The sequence below is a fragment of the Corvus hawaiiensis genome, chromosome 1, assembly GCF_020740725.1.
Source record: "Corvus hawaiiensis isolate bCorHaw1 chromosome 1, bCorHaw1.pri.cur, whole genome shotgun sequence".
Classification (NCBI taxonomy): Eukaryota; Metazoa; Chordata; class Aves; order Passeriformes; family Corvidae; genus Corvus; species Corvus hawaiiensis.
Window position 1 is genome coordinate 14,537,107 of NC_063213.1, and position 17,061 is coordinate 14,554,167.

The 17,061-nt window shown below is 38.9% G+C and overlaps 1 protein-coding gene across 10 annotated transcripts in view; it reads left to right on the forward strand.

Annotated features, from left to right (window-relative positions):
- The window catches only part of EPC1 (enhancer of polycomb homolog 1), a 65,070-nt gene that overhangs the window by 25,912 nt on the left and 22,097 nt on the right, over positions 1–17,061 (forward strand). For all 10 annotated transcript variants that reach the window (XM_048293494.1, XM_048293545.1, XM_048293552.1 and 7 more), the window contains one exon: positions 15,340–15,499. In XM_048293494.1, coding sequence (XP_048149451.1) covers positions 15,400–15,499 — 100 coding nt within the window. In that variant the 5' untranslated portion in view covers positions 15,340–15,399. The remainder of the gene's footprint in view (positions 1–15,339; positions 15,500–17,061) is intronic.

A 17,061-nucleotide genomic window follows, 5' to 3' on the forward strand; every position in this document is an offset into this window, starting at 1 on the left:
ATTTAGAATATTGAAAAAAAAAAAAGGCATGTCTTGGACTAGAACAGAAAACATGAGGTTTGGTGCAGTTAATGCTTAAACCCTAGTCTGGCTTGGTTTCCATAGCATCTGTACTTCACTACAGAAGGACCTTGTGCTGGTAGTCGTGAAATGCTTTCTTTGAGGGCTTTAGCTGTCTTTAAGTGTTTGGGATGTGGGATACAGAATGTCCTAGAAATAAAGACAAAACCTTATTGGGGATGCTGATGAGGGAAGAGAAACTCTGAGGTGGTCCTAATAAGTTTCTGTTACTGAGGAAAGTAACAAACATCTACTGGCTTTAACTTTCAAGAATTGCTGGCATGGGTAGGTTGTGGAACAAGTCCCATCAGAAGGTAACAGTTTTGGTATTATGTGGCAGAATAGTATGAAATTCTGAAGCTATCCAGAAGCAATAAGAAAAATATTCATTGACAGTCTCATTGGTGAATGAGAGCCTGTCAAAAAACCAAACCTGTAAAACCAAGTCATTGATCTGTTCATAATTCATTCATTTCATCAGGTAAAAAAGGTCACTGTTCATGATTTAGTAACCTGATTATTTTTAAATGTTGTATCCAGAAGTTCGCTTAACTCTGGAATTTTTAAAAGTAAAGTAGGGGAGGTATCTGACATTTTATTTTGGCTTGTATTAAACTGATTTCACTGGTGTAATTTTCTGGAAAGTAGTAGTTTGAATGTTTTCCAGTGTTAATTTTCTCAGGAAATCATTGTTCTGTCTCTCAGCAAAATAAGTATGACTTCTTACTTGACCTGTGCTCAAGAAGAACACTGTATAAGAAGCACTTGTTTTAGTTAGTAGAGGGAAGGGGAAGATTCAGCAATAATTTTGCTGGAGTGAGTGTCTTATCCGCAGTTGTTTTGCACTGTGGTCAGGTGTGTATGTAGAGTTCACATCTGTGTTTATACTGGATGGATGTTTATTTTGTTTTTGTGGTTTATTCCTACCATTTCCAGGAAGAGCGAGTGTGCATGATTTAGTCTGTGGTGTAATTTCTCTTCAGAAGTTCATAGGGTTAAATACTGGCTGATGAGTTGACTCTGAATTGTTTCAACACTTCACTCTTGCACGTTTGTTAAATATCAATTACACATTTGCATTACCTAAGAATGTTAGATGGGATTTATTGATGAGAGTTTGAAGGAAGTAAACCCACCACTTCAGCAGATGGCATTGTCTGCACAGGTGGAATTGGATCTTGAGGTCCTGACTCAGCTTTTGGCAACAGTATCATTTCCAGGGATTGAGGGAACCTCACCTTACTTTGGCTTGCAGTTACTGTAAGCCAAATCAAGCCATTTAATGAGGTAAGCAGTGTGAAACTGAAGCTGCAGTTGGTAATTTTTGAAAGCATAACATGTTAGGCAGCTCTGAATTTTATTCTCTGGGAATGTGTTCAGTGTAAAGTTGATATTTTTCAAAATACAATGTGCTGAATAATCCTTTATAAATATAATGGTAATGTAGGCAAAATAGTCCTTGTGCAGAAGGGATGTAATGAATTAATGACAAGTACAAATATCTCACAGGTTCCGGTAATTTGCATGGCATCAAGTGGTGAGAAGGACAGGTCTGGCATAAGGGTATTTCCTGAAGTCCTGTGACTGTGTTTCTCTGCTGTTATGTGGGCTGTATTCTCAGACTCAGTGTTTGAGAAGGGCACAAAGCAGTCTCTAAACTGTCTTTTGTGCTTAATATGTTTACATATTCTGTAGATACATCAAATCATATATAGTCATGCCACTGTAACTTGATTCCTCTGCAGCTGGGAATGGCCCACTGAGCATCAGTAACAGTGAGCAGCTGCAGGTGTAGTGGAAAAGCAGGCACCTCTGTGTTGAGACTGGAATGATGGGATTCAGTTGACTCTCCTTGTGCATGGCATTGGGCAGTTCTGTTTCGTCCCAGTCAGACATTTAACTCTAACTATGTGCACTGAGAGAATAACAATGTCGCTTAAAATACGCGGAGCTTACAAGTATTAAGGAAATGCTTGTTCTTAGAGGAAGCCTTTCCCATTCACTTCTGTTCTTTCTTTCCTACCCTCCTCCGTTGCTGCAGATAGGTATTTCATATCATAACACTCTGTATGACTTTACTTTGTTGCTGAGTGTTTATACCTTAGAAACAGGTTTGAATGTAATTGCAGGTAGAAGGTCATGAATTTGATATGCTAGTCTGTCTTGCATTTTTAAAGGCAGTCTAAATAAACTTGGAGATTACAAAGCACGATGAATAGCTGGTGTCTAACTCATGGGAGTTTCATTCAAAATGCACTTCACTGATTGGGAAACTTTTAAGTTGGTATTTTGTCTAAGCTTTTCAGCCTAATACAGGCCTCTACTCTAGGTAGCATCTTTGCATTGAGATGTAGCAATGTTTATTCTAAGTCAAGCAAAGTGTCTAAATGTGCAGATTTACAAACTGAAGACTGACATCTATAGAAGGAAATACATAGATAAGCTGATTGGAAAGTCTGTTTTAAGTTATTCAGTATTGCATCTGTCACTGTTGGAGAAGCACTTTCCCACTTTTGTGGCATCGGACCTGAAACTCTGATCTGTTGATGTTGCAAATACAGAAGCTCAGAGTGTTTAGTTGAGAAGTGTGGGTAGGTTTTACTTGAATTTTCATTAATGTACTTTGACAAAATTTTGTTGGCTAGAGCAATTCCAGTAATTGTTAAGCACATTTCTTCTTTACTCGATGCCTTATGTAGTATAACTCTTGGTTATGTCTTTGCTGGCATTTGTACTTGGTGGGGTGTTACTTCAGTTTTCTCAAATGTCTTCTTCAGCTCTTGTGATACCTTGTGGTCTTGGTATATTAAAAAGCTCCTTTTACTAAGTTATAAACTGCAGTGCCCTTTTTTTTTTTTTTTTTTTTTTTTTTCTTATAACAAGAATTGTAATTTGGAGAAGTACAAGATAGGAACTTTGATACCATTGGCACTGACAGTTATTCAAAGACAAGGTTGGGTATACTCTGCCATCCTGTGTGTGCTTACGCAGCTCACGTTTCTGCTCAGCACTGTATAGTAATTTATTGCCATTTTGTGCTATGCAGAGGAGTAAAGTACTTAAATGAAGATACTGTGAAGCCTGCAAAAGGGCTTGTTTAACGGATGAGCTTTTAGTCATGCTGCACTGTATGCTTTTTCTGCAGACTTTTTCTTCCCCATAGCACTGAAGTGGTTAATGTTAAAAAGGTTTGTTTATTTTTAGAATCATAAATAAGCTTGATAATTTTAAGACAATGCTCTAGAAGCTTCTTTACTTTGAATTTTTTTAACTGAACTGTCATATGAGGAATACACATATGACTTCTTGAAAGGTGCTTAGATTGTTTAGGTTGTAAGGCAGATTTCTTTTTTGGTTGTCTGACATGAGATGCTGAGCCTCAACTTGTGAATGAATGAACTTAGACAAATATTGATACTTGGTTTTCTTGTTAATGGTTTTAGTATTTTTCTATCCCCATATTATCGTATAATGTTCAGTAGAAACATCAGTTAAATTCTATTACTTTTAATGTGAATGACTGCTTGAGATAATGAAACTGTACTTGACAGAAGAGGTAGTTAAACCTGACATGAATGTTGTAAATGAAGCAGTCTTAGGGGAGGTACAGGTGGTTTAATTTTGTGTGTTAGAGATCCTGTATAAACCCCATTCACTCACTGATTTATCTTTTTTTTATTACTATTTTTGGTTGAGGGGAAAGGTAAATGGATAAAATATAAAGTTGCAAATGTACTGAGTTTCTTTCAAGCATCTTTAACATTAAAGTTGAATAGAGCATACTGGCCTAAAAAGTTTGTAGAGGAAAGAAATTAATGGACTGCTAAACATAAAGACTAAAATGAGACTCCCAGTTTCTGATACCTTGTGGCTCAGAGGGAACAGCTGTGGAGGTATGGTTTTGTGCATTTTTACTCTCCTTGGTGATGATGCCCATGGGCTCCTTTTTGAGATGGTGCTAGGCAAAGTGGTACTCTGATAAAATGCACACTTGTATTTCAGTTAGTGTCCAAAAATGTTTCTGCATTCTCTGAGGAGTTTGGTTACTGGTGATGCCTGGCATATAGGCTGCCCCAGTCAACCAGATTGGATATTTGTTTATGTAAAATCCTTGGGTAGTTGTGCAGTTTGGTATTCAGAGAGATGAGAGTCAAGCCATAGGTAATGTTGAGTTTTGGAGTCTTACTGCAACTTCCGAGGGGAAAAGTAGCAGCTCTAGGTAGGTAAAGTTTTCAAGATCTCTTCTTAGTACTTCTAAGAAAAACCCCAAACCAACTAGATCCTGTTTTTAGACTTGTTTTTTCTTCAGACTCTTTGATTGTATATAGATCTGGGAAACTGTCGATTTTTGCAGTTTGTGAAGTGTGGCCTGTGAAAGGGAATGTTTCTGAGTCCTTGGTAGACAATGCTGGGAAGCTGGAGGTGCTGCTCACTCTTAAGGCTTTGTTTGTTTGTCTTACCTGTCTTGATTGTACTGTGTACTGCTGCCAGGTTGATCGGTGGATCCAGACTGAGAGGTGTCTAAACTGCAAAGGGAGAAGAAGGGTTGGTTTATTGAGGATCATTTGATAACCTGAAGAACAAAGTCTATGAAACGAGTGATAGGCATACTGTTTTTTCATAGTTCATGTAAAAAACTTTGAGAGAATGTGAAAAATTTCACTCAGCTGACTTGACTTCGTTCTAATTCTGCTGTCTGTTGAAATGTAAGTTCTTAGCTTAGCCTTTAACTTCACCCAGTCCTATGTATAGTACTCGGTGATGATTTAAAACTGGAATAGTTGAGGCTCATGTCTGTGTTGGAACAGACAACCCTGAGTGTATCTGCCTGTGGAAGAATAGTGAAACAGAATAGAAACTTGTTTGCTGCAAGGTTGGGCTACCACATTGCTTGTTATTCAGATGACACTGCTCTTTTATCAGTGCTGAACACTGTTAACAGTAGTATCAAGTCCCTGTAACTAATAAAAGTGCTGGAATCCAGGCTTTTGCCATCCAAATTATTTGAGTTACAAAGTATTACTAATGCACAGTAATGTTTCAAGCAAGTAGCAATATAGATGCAGCGATATCTTTTAACTTGGGAACTTCATACAATTAGTCAACTGATTAAATTATCTTGAAGTTCCACTTCCATATTCCACATATGAGAGGAGAATAGTTTTGCTATAAAGCTTTATTCAAGCTGTTCTAAATGGCATTATAGCTGAAAACTCTGAAAAGGAAAGCTTAAATTACAAGAGCTGTTCTCATTCAGTTGTAGACTATCCTGAAAGCTGTATTCTTGTGAACTGGGTAAAATCTCAGTTTCTGTTCCAGTCTGATTTCAGTGTGGAGGTCATGCCCTGGACTATTTACATAATACATTAAAAGCATCTTAGTATGTTCTTTAGAATCCTTTATTTAAGGGGAAATTACTTTGTTTATTATAGATAAATAGTTTCCATGCATTGCAGTCTCAAATGAGCTGGAACAGCAGCCTAAGGTAAGGAAAGGGCTCTTGGACAAGTTTGCAGTTAGGTCTGGTGTGGCAAAGTTGTGTGAGATGAGCTGAGCTGGTTTAAATGTTTGTAATGAGAAGAGGCAGCTCCAGTGTTTTCCTAGAGTTTGTCCTGGTCTTTGCATTACCTGTGAATTAGCTCACAAGACGACTTGCTTAAGAGTAACATCCCTTCTCCCTGTGGTCTATGGGGTTACAAGGCTGCCTAGGCTGAGGAGTTAACGAGAACCAAAGTGATTACAGAGGAAAAGATGGGCGTGGCCATCACCAACACTGATGAGATAGTTTAGTGCCTTCTGCCAGTTTTTATTAATTTCCTCTGTTTCTGAATTTCGAGTTCTTTTACTCAGAGTTTGGATTACAATGCAGGAGATGCCAGGCTTTTCTTCTTTACTGATGTTTATTATTTCTTATCTTTAGCACAGCTGCACAGGGTGTGCTTTCTAGTTGGCATGGTGGAAAATGGCCGTGAGTTTTAATTTTGCAAGCTTTTTAAAGTCTAAACTAACCAATTATAAGATATGTTTTTACTTACAATCCAATTACTAACTTATTGTGTTCCGTGGTGCGGAGCTTTTGACCCAAGGACAGAACATTCAGATTTGTGAAGAAGAAGGAGAAAAAAGAAGATATAAATTCACACCCCAAATCCTCCATATTGTAACCTAATATTGCCTATATGTTCTAAACCTAATTTTCTACATTTCTACATATTTCACCCAGTGACATAACTTTTAATTACATAGCAACAACCTCAGTGTTATCACACAATTTAGGAAACTTTTCCCAGGGTTTTGGATCGAATACAGTGTGTTTCTGAGGATCACTGCCTCTCAGCACTGAAAGGCTGAAATTCTCAGAACCCAGGCTTCCAACAAGTTTTGATCTTCTACAATTCCTAAACAAAATATTTCAAATTGGTACTGAGTCCTGTGCTTCTAAATGCATGTTGGTCAGTGGCAATTTGGCAGGCAGACAAGTCTTTTTAGGTGGTCTGAATGGGACCCGTGCATGGAAAGATACAGGTGCTAAATTATGTTTGTGAACTATACTGCATAAGTAATGTGTGTTAAGTACTAGAATTTTCTGATTCCTGGGGTTCCTAGGTTGTCTATGTTATCCTCTGGAATATATTGAGCCAGTCTCATTCATTTCTTCATCTCTGCCTGTCTGTTTTGCGCAGTAATTTAGAACATGAAACAGATTTCAGTCTTCTGGCAACAGGTTAACAAATCACTCTCCATTTCTTCTAGTGTTGTCATGAACTCTAGTACTAATGTTAGATTTCTGGGTCAAATGTCCTGTGTGCCCTCCACCTGTCTACCACCATTCCCTGAACAAGCATAGCAGGTGAAGATTTCCTAGAAGTTGTAAATAATTTACTGCTGGGAGTCCGCAAATACAGAAACAAGATTTCTTCGAGTGAAGGGACAGACTCCTTCCATGCTCTTAGAAATGTCTGATTTGAACATGGGGAAAGTAGTTTATGACAATGCTTAATATGGTTTGGCTGACCTCATTTCTGACCAGTGTTCTAGATAAGTCTAATAATTACCAAGGGTTTTTTGATACTTTGTTAATTACAAACCCGTGCATTTTTAGCGGTAAATTAGATCTCATTTTCACTGAGTAATTGCTATTTAAACCTGTGCAACTATTTGAAGTTGGCGTTTTTAGCAGAGATGTAATTATTACAGTGATTACAGTAGAATCCTTAACTAACTACTCAAGAGACTGACATCAGTTGATAAACAGAAGCGATCTCCATCATTTTCCTCCATGAAGGGACAGTTTTAGACTGCTGTAATAACAAGAAAACATTTTCTCTACTGTGTAAAATGATTCAGGCAGTTGAGAGATCTTGGCAGAAGAGCTTTAGAAGGGAAGATCTGAAGCTGTGTGGTTTGCATGAATCTGCAGGCAGCTTTGGTTGATACAAGAAGGTGGTCACTGTGTGTCCATATATACTGAGAGTCATGATAGAAGGAGGGCTACAGTTGTTTGTGGGCCAGGTGAGGGACCGGGAAGTGATCTATTGTCTTCCTTAGGACCCATCATAGGTTGAGCAAGGAAGGCTGCTTTGCTCACCCACCATTTCTGTCCTATTTTGATCATGTGTGTTTCTTGTGGTTGCTAGCACTTACATGATGTCCATGTACTTGAGTTCAGGAGGGTCAGAGCTGCAGTTATGCTTACCAGTGAAACTATTGCCTTGCCATTACCAAAGGCCAGATCTATCAGCTGGTATTTACTGGGTCTCAGTCAGGGATCAGTGTAACTTAGAGACTGATCTTGTGCCAGAATACCCATTGGAGACATCTGTGCATTGCACAGCAGACTCAGATTGCCCTCATCAGCATGACTTCAGTCAGGTTTGGAAATTTTCAGCAGCAGTTGTTTGGAAACAAGTTCTGTAGTAAACTTGTCAGAATGTTTTTGTTGTTTTGCAAGTAGTTAGGTGTGACTGCATATGCGTGTGAGGAACTAAAAACAGAAGTGTGTGGTATGTTATTGTGGTAAGTGCTTCTGTAATAACCTGTGAAGCTGCTGTTCAGGAACAATGGAGCATTTTTGCTTTCAGTCATACTAGAAGCCACTTTCTGCCCTAAAGGTAAGAATAATGCAAAGGAAGTATCTCTGAACAGTTTGCATTGATCTGAGATGGCTTCTGTGTTCTGGCTGGATTCTGTACATTCTCTTGCAGCACTGCTGGTGCTTGCTTGTCCCTGGGTGAGCTTGTTCTGTTATAGTGGCATGGAACTGCCCCTGAGTCCCACAGAAACATATTTCCAATGCCTGAACTGGTTCTAGGAAGGGAGAAGGAATTAATGTGAGTATGTAATAAGGCATGGCATTAAAAAAAATACAGACTTCTTTGTTTTGCACATAATTTTCTGATATTACTCTTCATATTCCTCCTAATCTTGGATATAAATTGTCTGATTAGTAAGTTACGGGACAGCTGAGATCTGGTAACAGGAGGAGAAGGTGAAGAGAATGAGCCAGTTCAGGTGTTTTATTCCTTTCTGTCTTTGTGCACAGATTTATTGGATGGAATCTGTAGACAAATTTTCTCTAGTGTAACTTGACCATCATGCTTCCAAGAGGCTGTCTTTTAAATGGCTAAGAGGCAGGATATGTATCCTGCAGGTCACTGAACAAGCAAAGGTGGAGGTTGGAGACAGACTTGTGTGCAGTAGGTCATAGGAGTGCTTCAGTAGTCCCTACCGTATGTTATGGAGTGAGTTAGCCTCAAAGGTCTTGGTCTGCAGCAGGGTCTCCTAGCAACTTTGCTGTGTTTTCTGCCACTGACCTCCTACCAGTAAATATTGCTGATGTGAGAACCTTCATCCATCCCTGTGAATTCAGCAGCCAAAAATCTTTGCCTTATAAGCCTGGAATAAGGTTGCTCATACACCAGTTTACACCTCTTGATGGCATGATGAATATTTTCTGATTTTTCCAGTTCCTAATGTTTTCTTATTTGATCTGTAATATGTTTGTGTTTCAAATGAGCTGCAATTTTGTTGGATTTTTTTGTGTGTGTTCAGAGTATTTTTTTGGACCACAAGCTGCTAGGAAGTAAAATGCGTATTAAAAGACAGGTGTCTGAGTTTGTGTGGCCTTGATTGTGTGTCGCCAGTAATCTGTTTCAGAGTAACTGTTGTGAACCTAATGCATCTTGACAACTGTTGATGGAAACCGGTGTCCCTTTCAGTTCTTACACCTTAAACATTGCAAGTGCTGTAAAATGGTAGCTTTGAGAAAGCACTTCTGTCAGGGATGGATGGTGAGAGGATTTTGCCCAGTCATGCTGGTGTAAATCAGCAGTTTTGCAGAGACAAGTAGATGGGCAGTGGTTTGCCTTAGTTCCCAGTAATGACACAGTCAGTTGTAATGTGGTTTTGTTTCAGAGGCAAAGATGCGATTCTGATCTGCACAGGTTTGAATACAGTCCTGTGTGCTTTTGTAAGTACCAATACTTTAAAAAACTTTCCACTTGTCCACCCCACCTTTTGCATCTGCCCACTCCCTTGCTTAGGGTGTGCTTGGTGTATCGGGAGACTTTCTGTTCTGCACACTGGACTTGAGAACTGCTTCTTTTGTGAATTTCCATAAGCAAATGTGCCTTAAATTATTATTTCTAAGAGCACTGAAATAATTGGAGAAATTATTTGAGGAAACAGTCAAAACAGTGGATTGTTCCTTTATTTCTTGAGAAGATGCACTCATTGCTACTGCAGTAACATTTTATCAATCGTCTTTTTAAAAGGATAATATGGATTCTGTCCCTTTGGTTTGTTCAACTGTAATGACAGGGTTATGTCACTTAAGTCTTTTAATGCCTTGTGCAGTGGTTATCTTACTTGGAATATGGTCTCCAGAGTGTACTGCAGAGTAGATACTTTGTCAAAGAAACCTCTGTGGTCTCTGTAAGAGCCAGTTTTCTTTTAGAAACTGTAACTAACTTAAAATCCCATAGTCATGTTGCCAAAAATTTAAGTATTACCGAAATGTGAAAGAAGTCAAATACTGCTTGCTTTCAGTTGCTGTGCTTCTGCTTGTTTCTGCTTGCAGACAGGAGCGCCTGCTGGTAGTCAGGTTGAGCTACAATCACAGTATCCTTTCTTTTGTGTTTTAGTTATTGTAATTCAGATGTTTTGAATGTAGTGTGCTAGAGGTGCATCAAGCATGCAAATACTGAACTTATGACAAAGAGTTAAACCTATATCCTTGCATTATTGTTTGAGAGGGGTCCTACTGCCCCACCGCAAAACAGCACTGACTGCAAGTTCTGTTTCCTTCAGTCTGTAATGAGAGCTGCTCTGGTGTGTTTTGATTTTCCTAGTGTCTTTGTTGCTGCCAACTTGCTTTAGATTGTCCTTTCACTGTTTGATATTTTGGAACATGTATGGTGATACTAGTGTGCAATAAGAGTGAATTCAAGGAACAAACTTGCTATGCTAAAATTATTAGGAAGGAAGGCCACGGAATGATTAATTGTGCCAATGCATAATTTTGCTTTGGGAATGTCTCAAGTACATCGTTACATTTTACATTGTCAGAAAAAGAGTTGCTGTTTTGGTGGGCTCTTCCTGTAAACTCTCTTAGTTGGAGGAAAACTAAGGGAGGAAAGTGGTTATCAAGCTTTCTGTTATTTAACCAACTATCAGTGTAATCTGGTAAGTGTAGGTGTTTGAACTGTCCAAATAATTTCCTGGACAGAAATATAGTGTGGTGAATAAGGTGCAGTTCACAGAATCATGGAACATCCAGAGTTGGACGGGACCCACAAGGATCATCGAGTCCAGCTCCTGACCCTGCACAGCGCAACCCCGATGGTCACACTATGTGCCCAAAAGTGTTGTCCAAACACTTCTTGAACTCTGTCAGGCTGGTGCTATGACCACTTCCCTGGGAAGCCTACTCTGGGTGAAGAACGTTTTTCTAATATCCAAGCTAAACCTCTCTTGACACAGCTTCTAGCTGTTCTCTCAGGTCCTGTCACTTGTCACCAGAGGAAAGAGATCAGTGCCTGCCCCTCATTTCATGTTTCTGCCTGAGTGTTACAAAAAGTGATGAAGCTGCTCCTTTCCTGAGACGTCCTCTGTCTCCGAGCTGAGTGCTCCCACTGCATCCCTTTTTTGTTGGGATTGTCAGACCACGGGATGAGCCAGTATAGGATGCTAACCTGGTGGAAAACTAACTCGGGGGCTGGGAAGAGTGAGAGTTTTTGGGTTTTCTTATATGAACTCTTTAAATAGCTTTTAACGCAAGTTTGGCTGAGCATTAGTAAAATGTAAAAGGAATGAAGTTTGAGGAACAGTATCATTGTTCTGAAATGACTGGATCAAATTAGCATCACAGCACTCCCAAAGTTGTAATTCCAATAGCATTTTATGTCAGGCAGAGAAAGCAACTGAAAATGAAAGGTTTTCTGGATATAATCATAACTAATAGATTGAAAATAGTTAAATGTGAAAGTGCAAAGCAGTTTCAGTGAGAATAACCTACCTTCAATAAGTACATGTTGTGAAACAGTATGTATGAAAGATCCGAGGGAAGCAAGCTGGAATAGAAAAGGCGGAAACTTTGAAGCACTCTGCTGTGGTGTTAGGCAGTTCAGGCTGAGGTTTTTTGTAAAACAAATGCAGATATTTCAATGTTGTTTCAATCAGAAGGGCACATTAAGAAAGAAATGTGAGTACACTGAAAGTGGAAACTGATAAATATGAACAAAGAACACATGAACAATTAATATTTGAATGAAAGGTGTATCTTGAAAGAAGGAACAAGGTGAGATACATCTAGAATCAAAGAAACAAAGGTGCAGAATATTATGAGAATATTCTGTGAATATTTGTAGTGAGAGGAAGCTTTTCTTGATTGTACTTGATACTGAGATGGTTGAAATGTTTAATGAGTCTTAGTGGGGGGGTGTCCTTGGTATTCATTTTAAAAAGACTTTATAAATTTAGTGAAGCAGTTAAGCCAGCGTAATGGCTAACTGCTGTCAAAGCGAATCATCTTCCTCTCTTCTGCATATCCCTACTGCTTTGCATACACACACCCTGGCAGTTCAGGGAGACAATTTTTCAGTAGACTAATCATTTCTAATTGTTTTCAGGGGAAATAACAGGAGAGTGATGGCTTTTTGTGGATTTGGTTCCCTAAGCTGTCATCATAGATTCAGTCTGACATAAGGCTGTGGTAGTGTGGATAATGACAGCAAGGGGCACAAGACTGAACCTTGGGGTGGTGGCTGTTAGATAAGTTCCCTTCTAACAAGACATTATAGCCCTTGAGCTTGACTAACCTATCTAAAATTCATGCCAGGAATTTAAAGAAACAGTCTGGAATAATTTTACAACTGTTTGAGAACTTCAGAGGGGTAGATGATGTTTGAGGAGAAAGAGAAAAGCCACTAAACTATTCTTTTTAAAAAAAAAAAAAAAAAAAAAAAAAAAAAAAAAAACCCGCACCCCAAAACATAAAATCCCTCCAAAAATCCCAACCCAAAACTTCGTAACAGTCAGCAGACCGTTGAAAAGGTGGAAGCTAGAGGGTTACAAACAAGTCATCTTACACGCAGTTCCCAGGGGAATATGGATAATGTAAATTATTTGGCCCCATTGATCACCTGGAAGATACTAATCTCTATAAACAATTAATAAGAGGTTTTCAAGAACAAACCCCAGTTAACCCAGTCGAACTTCTTTTTGTGGCAGGTCATGGGACCTAATGGATAGTGGCATAAAAAAGGCTTTTTGATACTGTTCTTTTATACAGTGAATGGGAGCAGTTGTGTAGTGGAAATAAATCTGCTTGGAAAACTCTATTTAGAAATAGATGGACAGACAAAACGAAAACACTTGTTGAATTTCCTAGGTGGTCTGTCTTTAAATGCGTGGTGGTGTTTTCAGGAGTGGCTGGGACTACAGTATATACATATAAATCTTCCTGTAACATGAAGAGCAGCCAGAAAATTTGATTAGGATTTGAATTTAAAATCATTCTGACAAATTGAGGAAACCCACTGCATTTTTGAAAGGAAAGCTGTGGATCCAGATGAATGAGGTGTTGCATCTTGGTGGGAGTAATCAGCTGTGTAATCACAGCAGAGAATGACTGCAGAATAGAAACTGTAAGCTGTAGTGGATTAATTAATAGTAGATATTTAACATGCTTTCTTGTTAAAAATTACTGCTTTCAGAGTTAACAATTGCACCTGATTTGTATGTATTACAAGGATAGAGAGAGATGTGCTGAGCCACCAGCTGAGATACTGAAGTTGGGGGCAAAGTTTCTCTTGTGGGTTTGTCCAAGTAAGTGAAAACTTTGATGCATGGAGGTGTAAGGAGAAGTTGCTTTGTCTACTTAGTTTCTTCTGTTTAGTGGAGTGTCTCTGAAGGTGAATTGAAATTGATACGTACAGGAGATTAACTTTCTTCAGTGGGGGAAATTTTATCCAGTTGCTTTTCGTAATACATGGCTCTACTAAGACTGTCCAGTCAAATTCTGAGTATTTTTGTAATTGGGATGAAAGGAAGGTGATGGCATGATTTGTGCTTCTATTTCAAGGATATTGTTAAGATATCTTTAAATACACATTACTAAGACCTGTTAGTAAAGAAGTATAGGCTACTGGTACTTACTAGCTGTGTCCATATCAAAGGTGGACCAGAGAAATTGAAATCATAATTTAGTGTATGACGTCAATTTCTTCTCTGAAATAAAGCATTTTTTGGTGTTTAGAAACACAAGTTGGGATAAATACACCAGGAACCCTTATCTATTATAAAACCAGTAAGTTTTTGCTGTTACTAAAGAAACATTGGCTATTACTATGCGTTTGACACAGAATCCTACTGTGCTATATGATGATAAAGCTTAGTTCCCTCTTAGGCAACAAGTTGTAGCTGTGTAATCCTGAAGAATTATTACAGGTTACAAAATATTGAGGTGTCTGACAGCAATACTTCAGTAAAAGGTAGAAAAGAAATTTTGTCCGTACCCAAGACAGAATGCTGCCACACTTCCTAGGTGACGTGTGTGTCTGGACTTAACAGATATTGCAGGTCAAAACCAGTGCAGTGAGTTCTACTTGCAACTCTGCTATGCCTTATTCTCATGATTGGTGTCTACCAGGGATGGATGTGAAATAATGTCTGCCTTGTTTGAATATAGGCTTAAATCCTATGGATTCTTTTAGCAGAATTACATGTTAGAACACAGTTGAATTCCAAGCTGCATCAGCTTTGCAGTTTACAATAAAGCCTGTTTTATAATGTTCTTAATTTTTTTTTTTTAAAGTCTAGACAGAAGATATTAATTGTCCTTATTGTACCAAAGGAGTTAAATTTAAGTCAGACAGCCAAAGATGCAATAAGATCACATGAATGAACATCATACATTGTGTTAAAACCGACTGCTACCCTTCTGCTGCAGTTCTTGCTTTCGAGTATTTCAGTAATCTGGTTTATAGCATCTCACTGAGAGATGTATTGGCTGGCCTAACTGTTGTAGCATTGGGGTTTACTGAGCACCTAGGCAGGAACAGAATAGAAACTTAAGAAACCAGCATTGCTAGTAAAGAAAAAAATACCTTGTTGTATTGTCAGTAAACCACTTAAAGACGTGCTCACATGTTGCTGTGTGGGTTTTTGTTAGTAACCGTATGAACCCTGCTGATACTACTCACTGTCTTGACAGAACTATGGAGAGAATGGATTGCATTTTTGCTGTTTTTTGATGAATTAGGAGGAGGAAAGGGAGGATAATGGGAGGCATTGCAAAAAATGAGAATGTCTTCAGGAGTCATTGACTAGGTAAGAATAGTCGCTGTTCATTGGCAATGATGGCAAGGCCTCCTTTCTGGTTTTCTGTCATCACTGGCAATAAATGGCCAAGGCAAGTACCGAATAGTACCAGAGTCAATATCGGTCTGCAGCTACTTGTTGCAGTCTGTATATCTAATCAATCTTAAGTGTTTCTCCAGAAACAGCGACGTACGGTTTGTGTGTCTCGGTGTGCCAGGAGCGCCGACACGACTGGAGGAGTTGGGAAGCTGCGGGGTGTGAGGGGGTGTGCGAGGGGGACAGCGCCACCTGCCGGGGAACCGTCCGGCCTTGGCACCGCACTTGGGATGCGACCATCGGCGGCTCGGCTCAGGGGTTTACAGTGAGAGCATTTGCAGAGAAATACACCTGCTTCAACTTGAGCAAGTCTGAGTTCTGGAAGTGTTTTCTCAGGTTTTCGTTTCACCTTTTTATTTGTAGGAACATCATCTGCAGCGGGCTATCTCAGCACAACAAGTCTATGGAGAGAAGAGGGATAACATGGTTATACCGGTTCCAGAAGCAGAAAGTAATATTGCATACTATGAATCTATATATCCTGGAGAATTTAAAATGCCAAAGCAGCTGATTCACATACAGCGTAAGTAAAGTAACTCATTCATTGAAGTCTACATTGAGAATTTAATTTTGCTAGTAGTTAAGACATTATTCATAAATGTTTGTTGAGCTCCCATCAGAACTGACTTCTAAGAATTAATTCTTTTCAACATGTTGAAAAATACATAGTACTTGCTGAAGAAGTACCATAACAACAGTTTGCAAGGAAATTTAGATTTGTTAGCAAGGATAGACGCAAATCTACGCATAGCTAAGAAACAGAATACCTGTCCCTGAGGTGTAACCAATATAAAATGGCAGTAGAGTGGATTGGGAAGCCAACCAGAAATGACAGTAGCAGTAGCAGCATTTGCCTATGCCTGGTGGAAGTATTCTACATCTAAAAGCAGATGGGTTTTGATATCACTGATGACATGCAAATTTGTTGTGGTTTTGTTTTTGTTGGAAGATAGCAGGTATTTGCTATGGATGTGACCCTTCACGTGAGCACCATATTACTTCAGATAACTTTGGAAAAAATTATGAAAAATACAGTCTGTTGCAGAATTCTGTTGCATAGTGTAATGAGGAGAATTTAAGAAGTAGCATCTATGCTGTGTAAACATATCTCATGCCTAATTAACTTTGGTTAAATGCTAGACTTCTGTATCAGTCTGAGCCTCAGTAATGGCTTAAAATATGAGTTGCAGACTAGCATGGGTTAGAAAGGACCTTTTAAAGATCATCTACGTCCAAGCCCCCTGCAGTGAGGGGGTTCAACTTTACCAAGATGCTCAGAGCCCGGTCCAACCTGACCTTGAATGTTTCCAGGGATGGGCATCCACCAGTTTTCTGGGCAACCTGTTCTAGTGTTTCACCACCCTCATTGTAAAACAGTTCTTCCTTCCTACTAGCAGTCTTCCATGCTGATATTAAGGTTGTACTTTCATTCTTATTTTCCTTATCTAGCAGTTCTAACAGCTGGCACAGAACTTTAAGGTGCATTATATTTTACCTATTTGTTTATTAAAAACTAGATATGTTTTCACATGTACACTTGGGAAGAAATTTGTGTCTCTTACCACAGCAATTTGAATGAGGCATGAGAACTAGAGAGTCGTGTTTCAAATGCAGAGTGATGTGTTTTTGTAGGATACTGTGAAAAACAGTTGTTTGCATTCTGCAAAACATTACTTGTATTTGAAGATGCTTTGCTACACAGGGTAGATCATACTGGGCCAGTGTAGTCTGACTCATCTACATCACAAAAATCATTGATGAGAATATGTGTAAGATCATTGTAATACAGTCTGCACATACTTTGCTAGAGTACCTTTGATGTGTGTTGGGGCTGAAATCTTAACTGCTGATCATACAATACAGAGAACTGCAGAATGCTTGGCACCCATGAAGATTCCAACGAATCTAAAAATTTCTTACTGAAGCAGTGAGGCAGAAAGCTGTTAGGTGGTTTGACCACTAATAAGTTTTCATTGGTTAACAAAACCATAACCAGTAGATGTCAACTTTTATGCCTGATTTTAACAGGGAGTTTTTTTTCAAGAAAAAGACCTCAATATTTACATCAATGTGGAAGTAGCATTG